This window comes from Hyaena hyaena, unplaced genomic scaffold (genome assembly GCF_003009895.1).
Source record: "Hyaena hyaena isolate Hyena2069 unplaced genomic scaffold, ASM300989v1 scaffold_492, whole genome shotgun sequence".
NCBI classification, from domain to species: Eukaryota; Metazoa; Chordata; class Mammalia; order Carnivora; family Hyaenidae; genus Hyaena; species Hyaena hyaena.
Window position 1 is genome coordinate 373002 of NW_024081124.1, and position 9858 is coordinate 382859.

Here is a 9858-nt window from a genome sequence, read left to right on the forward strand (position 1 = left end):
CCTCTCCATCCCCCCCCAGCCCCTCACCTCTCCAGCTCCAAGCCTGTCTTCTCAAAGGGTCCTGCACACGACCCCGTTCAGACCCACACAGCCGGCTCCAAGCCCCGCCCCACTTTACCCAAACTCAGTAGACGGCCCCTGCACCACAGGCCACAGAGTCAGGCGCCATCCTCTCCCCACACACGCCAAGTCCATCGGCTCCACCTTCAGAGGGAACCTCGATTCCGCGGACTCTCCCCCTGCCCCCAGGGGCCTCTACCTTCTGGCCTGACCCGTCTTCCCTGGACCCCCAGATTGGGGGTCACCCTCTTCCACGGCCTGCTTGGGTCTCCTTCACAGCCCTTCCTGGTTCTGGTCCCTGCTTACAATGACGCAGGTCTCATCCTGTCCGGATGTCCTCTGGCCAAGGGCGGGGCGTCTGTCTTGTTACCGACTGTCCCCCCCCTCGGTGCCCCCGCGTCAGATGCCAGCGTCGCCCCATCCTGAGCGTGCCCCTCCCCCAGCTAACCTCCTTCACACTGACCTTGAAGCACTACCCCGCCCCCCAGGCCTGCGTCCAGTCTGCCCAGCCCGACTCCCTCCGAGGTACCCCCCTCCCCCCACCGGGGCTCCAGGCATGACCTCTGCCTCCGGACTGCTCACCTTGGGGATGACTTCTAGCTTCTCGGAACCAGACACGATATAGCGGGAGCCCATGTAGAGCGAGGCCAGCGGAGGCGGCTTGTGTATCCGCATAAACTGGAACTTGTTCTCTTCGTCGTCTATGGCCTGTGGGGCACGGGGAGCGTGCTCAGGGGACGGGGTGTCTGGCGTGTGGCTGGGGGTTCTGTCCCACGAATGTGGTCGGACCCGAGTGAGGTGGAGCTCCCGCATCCCCCCGCCCCCCATGCCCCGCTACACGGACATTCCCAGGGTGGGGGCTGGGGCCTCCGGGGACAGGTGTGGAGGGGACAGGAGGTGGTTCAGGCCTGGAGCCTGACACCTGGCCAGCCCACAGCCAAGCATAGGGGCTCAGGGTGACCGCGCACCCCACCTGGACCCCAGCTGGCCCATCTGGGGACCCTCTGAGTTGCCCACAGCCCACCCGGCCCAGGCCTCCTGGCTCCCAGGGCCACCTTCCGGACGGAGCAGTCGCTGGGAACCAGGTAGATGTGGAAGGCGACCTCGCCCGGGTGGGGGTGATGGTACAGCAGCACGCTGCAGGTGACGGGCACGAAGCGCAGAGCAGCCTGCAGGGTCCTGAGCAGGACCCCCACGGGGGAGAAGCTGGGGTTCTCCAGGACCGCGTGGGACGCCTCTACCCGGGCCGGCTTCTCCACGAGCATCCCCTCCTCCTTAAAGTGGGCCACGTGGAACAGGGAGCTGTCCACATGGCCCCCTGTCGAAGGAAGGATGTGAGAGACCGGGATTTAGTGCCCCCATGGGGTCAGGCTGGACCGGGGCAGCATGGGCAACGGGGGCCCGGGATGGGGGCTCGTGGCCGGCCTGGGGAGGAGCAGAGCCCCCCAGAGCCAAGCCCACAGAAACCCCAGCCCCCGGCCCTGGATCATGCTGGCGTGGACACTGTGACAATGAGGGCTGGTGACAAAGGCCAGCAGATGTGACCCCAGGCAGGAATGAGCCGGAAAAGGGCCAAGGTCCCTCTCTGATGGCGGGTGTGCTGCCTCTATTCACTGCTCTGCAGACGGCCAGGCCTGAGCCAACAGTGCGCCTCCCTGACCCTTACCCACGTGACCGCGTCTCTACGGCCCCAGGGCCATCTTGCACGCCCCTGCCCATGCCTCACTCTGGAATCTCCCCCCAGTAACCCTGTCTGTCTGGCCAGGTGCCCCCGGACTCCCCGTCCTGGCCCCCACGCTCTCCTCCTGCGGCTTCAATGGCTTATCGAGCCTTTGTGGTCTCAACAAATGAGCCTTCCGCGTCCCGCATACGGGGCAGTGCCTTATCTTTCATTCTTCTTTCCATCTGTCTTTGCTACAAGTTTGTAAATTATTCTTCTTACATATGTTCTCTGATCGATGGTCCTAATATTTTAACGTTCATGCTTAAAGTCTAAAGTCAACTGATCACTTTATGTGAATGGATGTAAATGCTGGATGGCACTGTAAATGAATACGTTAACCAATATACAAATGGAACATGAAAAACACATCCCCCTCCATTATCTAACTACACCCACATATCCTGAGTGTGCTCACCACTGCTATAGGCTGTAACACAAATCGTTCATGAAATCATCGATCAGAAGGAAACGAAGCTCTTGTCTGCATCATGATTTGACGTGGGGAACGCACCAGATACTTCTGACCTGCTCATTAGACTGGCGGACACTAGGTCCTGATGGCGGGGCTCGAACCCATGAGCCATGAGATCATGACCTGAGCCGAAGTCAGATGCTCAACGGACTGAGCCCCCCAGGTGCCCCTGTTCTTTCTCTGTTTTAAGTGCCCCGCGCCAGACATCGTCATTTCTGCTTCATGCAGCTGGTGTTTTGGTAGCTTCAGCCGCATGCATGCTAGCACCTCTGTGATGACTCCACATTGCACCCCACCCCTTCCACGTGGGATGGGATCATGCTCGTGGTGTCCAAGGTGCATCCTTCGGCGTTTCCTTCGGTGAGGTTCCGTTCGTGGAAAGCTGTTTCGGTTTGCGCGTGCTTCAAACTTTTCAATAGTTTTACTCTTTATTCTAGTTTTACGCTTTTCTCAAACGATGATTTTTCTGTGCTTGGTATTTCCCGAGGGACAGTTGCGACATCAGTATCTTGGAGGGGTCCGGTACCCCCACTGCCTTCGCCTTCCACAGCTGCCCTTCAGAATCCGCGGTCAGCCGACTGTGGCCCCTGTGAGGTCTTTGTCTCTCCTTCTGCTTGAGTCCACAACCCTCCCAAGGCTTTGGTATTCTGTATCGTCACTACGATGGGTCCAGATTCCTCTCTCTTCTGCCTGGATTTTTAGGATTTTTTCATTCTGAAAACAAAGTTACGTCTTTCAGCAACTGCAGAAAATTTCTTGGCAGTTGTCTCCTTGAACACTGCTTCTTCCCCATCCTGTTCACGTCATACTTCCAGATTTTCATTGGATGTGTGTTAGGCTTTCTCGTGGTCTCTTTTATGCCGCTGAATCTTTTCTCCCCTAGGTTTTAAAAAAATATGTTCCCTAGGTTTGTTTCCAAACTTGATTTACCCCTTTTAACGGCTCCTTGCTTCTTGCTCGTATTTTAAAGGCTCTTCTGTTAAGCACATGGAACGTACTTATTTGCTGTTCTGATCATTCCAATCTCTGAAATCTTTTCAGGACTTATTCTGCTACCTGCAGCTTCCACTGCTTCTCACTTGTGGTGCCTTGTTTGCTGTATGTGAGATTTTTGATTGTGAGCTTATATTTCCTGGAAAGTTATCTGTGGGAAGTCCTTGGAAGTGGGACAGGCCGGAAAAGAGGCATTACCCCTTATAACTGCATATCTTCCTGGAAGTGCCTCGTTCATCGCTCCAGCTCCCAGAGGGAGTCTGGAGACACCGTGTCTTCTCCCGGCCTGTGGGAGCAGTAACATTCTTCCCTGGTGCACTGGGACCCCACCATCCCCGATGGCTCATTTCACCTTACTTTGTAAACAGCCCTGCCTTTGCAAAGTGTCTTCAAAAACCTCAGCTGGGTATGTGGTCTGTCTCCTGCTGGGACCACGAGCGGCACAATCTGGGTAAAGCGCACTTAATAGACGCCAGTTAACACTCTTACTGCGGAGACCGCTGTTACTTAGGGAAACTTTCAGGTAATTCAGGCAAGAAGAATTATGAGGCTAGGAGACAAAAATGCTTCAAAATAGATATGCCCAGAGCACCACGCTCCACTTCTGTGACACTCTCAGTCTCTCTGAGGACGCCAGGTGCCCCTCCCCCAGGACAGACAGTGTCCCCTCCCCCAGGACCCTGTCCCCTCCCCCAGGACAGTGCCACGCGAGCCCCTCCAGGCCCACCATTACCGCCGTCCCCTCCCTGCACGCCTCCCTCCCACTCACCTTGGAGGTCCACAAAGTGCGGGAGGTACACAGCCGCCACGGCCCCTGGCTCGGCCCTGATGTCAAACAGAGGCCCTGCCACCACCCAGCTGTGCTGTGGGACCGTCCCGCGCAGGTGCTCCCTCCAGGCACAGAATTCAACGTCGATGGTCGCTGGCCCTCTCACCACAAACCGGAGACCCGTGCTGGGCCAGCGGTAGGAGCCAGCCACGGGCAGGTGAGCCCTGGGCGGAGCAGGGAGAGGCAGACACAGAATCACTCCACGCAAACTCGCGGAGCAGCTGCCGGCGCCGGGCCCCGTGCGGGGCCACGTGGATGTAGCAGAGTGTCACATCCAGACGCCGCGGTCAGAAGGGCTCAGGTTTGAGCTCTGGGGCCTTTGCCCCTGACTGTGGGTCCCTGAGCACCTCACAGAACCTCCCACCCCAGCGTTCGCACCTCCAAACGGGGATGATGACAGCACCCATGTCAGAGTGTTCAGTAAGAAGCCACCCGGTGCATGCGGACAGTTACCACATGCCTGGGGGGCGGCTAGCTGTTTCCATGACGACGGTGGTGATGAACCAGTAAAGGGTTCTTATTTTTATTTTTTTATTAAAAAAATTTTTTTAGCATTTTAATTTATTACTCAGAGGCAGAGGACGAGCAGGGGAGGGGCAGACAGAGAGGGAGATACAGAGTGGGAAGCAGGCTCCAGGCTCTGAGCTGTCAGCACAGAGCCCGACGTGGGGCTCGAACCCACGAACCATGAGATCATGACCTGAGCCGAAGTGTGATGCTCAACTGAGCCACCCAGGCACCCCTAAAGTGTTCTTATTTTTAAAAGGCCTATTTGCCGGGGGCCCTGCATGGTTCAGCCAGTTAGGCATCTGACTCTTGGTTTCAGCTCAGGTCATGATCTCACAATTAGTGAGTTCAAGCCCCTTGTCCGGCTCTGTGCTGACAGTGTGGAGCCTGCTTGGGATTCTCCTTCTCCTTCTGTGTCTGCCTCTCCCCTGCTTGTGCTCTCTCTCTCTGTGTCTCTCAAAATAAATAAACTTAAAAAATTAAAATACATCACAAAATATTTCAGGGTGAAATCACCCAGTGTCTTGGATTTAAAATGCTGTAACAACAGCAGACGGGAAGACTGAACAAACCCAGCATCGCAGCTGTTGAGGCACATGCAGGTCCCTGGACTCTGTTTTTGTGTATGGTCGAACATTTTTATAATAAAGCCCCTTTTCCCTAATAAAAGCACTGGCTCGGTCTCTCAGCCGGGTCCTTGCCTGCTGGCTTGGAGGGGAGGGGCCCCCGTGCAGTGGGTATACTGCCGACCGGCAGTGGGGATGGTGATGAGGGAAGCCAGCCCGCGACAGCAGAGCCCCCCGCTGCCCCCCTCACCGGTACAGGCTTCTCTCTTCGTCAACCACTTTGGTGGCCACAGGCCCCAGGGGGCCCCAGAAGTCATCATCACTCCCCAGAGGCTCCGCGAGCAGGTCCTCCGCAAGGGCAGGAGAAGGCAGACAGAAGGCTCCCACCTGCGCTACTTGACGGGGGCTTCCCTCTGTCACAGGCAGGACAGGGGTCAGCCTAGGATCTGTGGTCTGGCCTCCCCTGGCCCCCTTTGGAGAGACCACGCAGGGCCCCTTCCCAAGGCGGGGCTGCCGGGACGTGCCCGGGTGGGGGTGGCTCTGAAGCCTCAATTTCTGCTCCTGATGCTGCCTGTCTGCTGCCTGAGGACACCTAGCCCTGCTCACCCGGCCCACCCCCTGCCCAGCCCCTGCCCAGCCCCTGCCCAGCCCAGCCCCAGCCCACCCGTCCAGAGGTGTTGTTCTCCACTGCAGGTGGGCAGCTTGTGAGAGGAACATGGCTCAAAAGATGGATGGGCAGGGATGGAGAAGCAACTCCCAGGGGCCCCAGAAGCCGAGTGGGCCCTGGGAGGCTCCTGCTTCAGAGTCTGAGTCCCTGAGGCTGGGACAGACGGGGGCAGAAATCCCGCAGGTTTCTAGGGGTGGAGACTTCGTGGGGTGGACTCTCTTTGGTGGGGAACCCGCCTGGTCCCAAGGGGTGGAGCCGGCCCAGGAGCCGCCCCGTCAGGATGCCCCCGGCCGGGCCCTTCAGACTCTACCTGATTCTTGTCTCTGCCGCTTGCGTGAAGACACGTCGTCTGTCTGTCCTTCACCTGGACCCTCCTTAGGGACCGTCACACCCGGCTTCCTAGACAAGGGCGTCCACCACCCCTGAGATCTCAGAGGAAGCTGGGCCATCTCCCTGACAGTCCCACTTAAAATCAGGCCGTCCAGGCTGTGAACGGCCTCATCTGCCCAGCCCTTCGTAACAGAGCTGGGACATCATCCTGACCCCCCAGGTCCCCCGTGAGAGCTGACCGACGGACACGGGAGCATAAGGCAGGCTGAGGGCCAAGCACAAGCTAACACCCTCCCCAGTTTACGGAGAACTTAGTAACCTGCAAGAAAGAGGCAAGCTTATCCGGAGCCAAATCTCCAGAAACCTATAGACTCTGTTTCCTGAAGCCCTAATATCACTTCATCAAGATGGAAGGGGGTTTAAGTGCCTGCCATGGTGATGGGGGAAACTGAGGCAAATGAAAAATTAAATTCCCCTACTGCCTACAGCCCATTAACAAGTTCCAGAAACAGGCAGTGACCTCCCTCTAGGACCTCAGCTGCCTCGAGGATGACGCTTTGGTGGAGGCAAAAGAGAATCTTGGCTTAAGCCATCCCTTTCCTGCCCCGCCCCGCCCCCGCCCCGGCCCCGCCCCACCTCGTCCAGTCTCCGCCCATCTACACCCCGGCCCCGCCCCCACATCTTCCAGTCTCCGTCCTGTCTCCGCCCATCTACACCCCGGCCCCGCCCCCACACCGTCCAGTCTCCGCCCTGTCTCCGCCCTGTCTCCGCCCATCTACTCCCCGGCCCCGCCCCCACATCGTCCAGTCTCCGCCCCGTCTCCGCCCATCTACTCCCCGGCCCCGCCCCCACATCGTCCAGTCTCCGCCCCGTCTCCGCCCATCTACTCCCCGGCCCCGCCCCACCTCGTCCAGTCTCCGCCCTGTCTCCGCCCATCTACTCCCCGGCCCCGCCCCATCTCGGCTCGTCCCCATCCCATTCCTGCCCAGCCCCGCCTCCGCCCCGCCTCCTGGCTCCGCATCAGCCTCTAGGTTCAGCCTTGGGCCCAGGTCAGCCTGAGGGGTTCGGGGGCCCCCTGCGCCCCTTACCATCGGGTGGAGATGAGCAGATGGGGCTTCTCCTGCTCCACGGCCCTCAGCAGCCGCACCACCTCCTCGCTCAGCCGGCTCTGGTCCAGCCTGTGAGCACAGGGGAAGCCTGGATCCCCCGGAGCCACACAGGAGCCCCGGTCACTGTGAGCTGCCCGCCCTGGGAAGGGGACGGCCTTGGTGGCACCACCCCGCTGGTCCAGGCCATCCTGCAGCAGCCGCCCCCAGCACTCCTGGCCGCGGGGGCTCTGCCTTCCTTCTTCAGTCACGGCAGCTGCCACAGGGCAGTTGGTCCCCAGCCTCGAAGCCACCACCTCCAGGGTGGAGCCTGGGATTTCCCACCCAGAGGCCAGAAGGGTTGCTGGAAAGAGAGCGTCCCTCTTTCCATTTTCACAGGCCTTTTGTTCTGGGCCTTCTCTGGGATCCGGGAAATTTGTTGTCCCTTCTGGGTATCTGTGTTCTCACCTCTATCACGTGTCGCTCGCGTGTCTATCATGTGTGAGCCGCGGACACGGCAGCAGTGTGAAGCCCGACCCCCGCCCAGAGACGTGCCCAGGCCTCATTACTGCCACAGAGCCCTCGTGGCCTGGGGGGGGGGGAGACGGGCCCACTGCGTGGAAGGCCATCCCTGCAGGTCAGGCCCCGGAGCCAGGGGGGAAGGAGGCAGAGACCTTCACAGCCCGTCAGAGGGTGAGCTGCTGAGCGGGGGCAGGAGTCGTCTCCCCCACAAAGGCCACGGACAGACAGACAGAATGTGCAAGGGGGGAAGAGCCAGAAATGCCCCGGGGTCGGAGGGGGGAGGTGCCTGGCTGGCTCAGTCAGGAGAGCCCGGGGGTCTTGATTTCAGGGTCACGGCTTCGAGCCCCATGTTGGGGACAGAGTTTGCGTAGGAAAAAGGTAGGAGCACCTTGGTGGCTTAGTCTGCTAAGCTTCTGACTCCTGATTCCCACTCAGGTCAGGATCTCGCATTTCGTGGGTTCGAGCCCCACGTCAGGCTCTGTGCTGACAGCATGGAGCCTGCTTGGGATTCTCTCTCCGCCTTCTCTCTCTGCCCCTCCCCCACTCATGCTGTCTCTCAAAATAAATAAACTGTAAAAAAGAAAAAAAAAAGCGGGGGCCTGGCGGGCTCAGTTGGTTAAGCGTCCGACTTTGGCTCAGGTCATGATCTCGCGGTTTGTGGGGTTCGAGCCCCACGTTGGGCTCTGTGCTGACATCTCAGAGCTTGGATCCTGTTTCGGATTCTGCGTCTCCCTCTTTCTCTCTGTCCCGCCCCTGCTCATGCTCTCTCTCTCAAAAATAAATATTAAAAAATTAATAAAAAAACAAAAAACAGAAAAAAGAGAGAAAAGAAGAAAAGAAAATGCTCAGTGAGGAAGGGCAGGGAGGTGAGGCACCAGCTCCCGGGCTGGGAAGGGTCTGTTCGGCTTTACGAGGACCCAGGTGCACACTGTCCAGCTCCCGGGATCCGTCCCCCACTGCTCCCCGGCTCCGAGGGCCCGGGCTGTGCGGACCCCCTCCAGGGCTGGTGGAGCCCACTGGGAGCGGGGCACGTGCGTCCTGCACCCCTGGCCCGTCCGGGGCGCCTGCGAGGCTGTCAGCCAGAAATAGCCCTGGACGTGTTTTCAGGGGACAACCATCCAGGGCCTCGGGGCAGGAAGGAGGGCGGCCCACTGCTGCGTCCTCACTGCCTGGCCGGGGGCTCAGTGAGGGAAGGCGGGAAGGAAGCCGTGGCCTGGAGGCAGAAGTGACCTGCAGGGCCCCTTACAGTCGGAGGACACATGGTCCCATTACCCAGATGAGCACACCGAGTCTCAGAAGTCTGGCCCAAGTCACCCGCCTGAGTCGGGGCGGAGCAGGCTGACCGTGCATTTCTCAGCCCTTTCCCTCCCTCTGTCCGCGTCCACGGCTCCCATGTCCCCCCAGCCGTCTCCCCTCCCCCCGGGCCTCTGCCACCAGGGCCCCGCGGGCCTTACCACAGGAGGGTGAGCGAGCAGGCGGGGTGCCGGAGCCCCCCGCACACCAGCCTCACGCCCTCGTCGCCCAGCTCGTTCTGCTGCAGGTCCAGCTCCGTCAGCGGGGGGCCGGCGCCCAGCGCGGAGGCCAGGGCGGGGCAGCAGCGCGACGTGAGGCCGCAGCCGGCCAGCCTGCGGGGCGGGGGGGGGAACGTCATCGTCCCGGGGGCCCTGACACCCGCCGTCCGGGCTCCCTCTCTAGCGCCTGGGGCCCCGCGGAGGCTCTGGGTGACAGCAAAGGAGTCTCGCAGGGGCCTGGGAGGCTGCGAGTCCCCCCTGCAGCCGAGAAGCCACAGCGGCCTCGCTCTCCCTGCGTGACCCCACCCGCTCACCCCGTTAGCCCAGCGTCCCACCTGCACGGCCGGGCCGACCCCACGGACCCGGCCCGGCGCCCCGAGCCGGCGACATGGGGGGCTTTGGGGGGTTCGACACCAATACAGAGTGAACAGCCGACTTCCATCCGAGAGTGAGGGTCAACGGGGCGAGTGGTGGCTCCCGCGGGAAGGGGGGGTCTGCCCCGGCCTGGCCCCGCGAGCCCACACCTTCTGTCTGTCTGCCCCAGGGTCCTAGGCGGCTTCCTCCGCCCCGCCCTCCGCCCCGCCCCCTTCGCC

General features: G+C 60.4%; 1 protein-coding gene across 1 annotated transcript in view; it reads right to left on the minus strand.

Annotated features, from left to right (window-relative positions):
* Nucleotides 1–9858, minus strand: part of NLRP1 (NLR family pyrin domain containing 1) — a 26403-nt gene that overhangs the window by 5297 nt on the left and 11248 nt on the right. Inside the window, exons 7-13 of the mRNA XM_039254525.1 lie at nt 9209–9523; nt 7236–7325; nt 6128–6216; nt 5401–5563; nt 4018–4241; nt 1116–1378; nt 643–768 (exon numbers count right to left, since the gene is read on the minus strand). Coding sequence (XP_039110456.1) covers nt 643–768; nt 1116–1378; nt 4018–4241; nt 5401–5563; nt 6128–6216; nt 7236–7325; nt 9209–9523 — 1270 coding nt within the window. The remainder of the gene's footprint in view (nt 1–642; nt 769–1115; nt 1379–4017; nt 4242–5400; nt 5564–6127; nt 6217–7235; nt 7326–9208; nt 9524–9858) is intronic.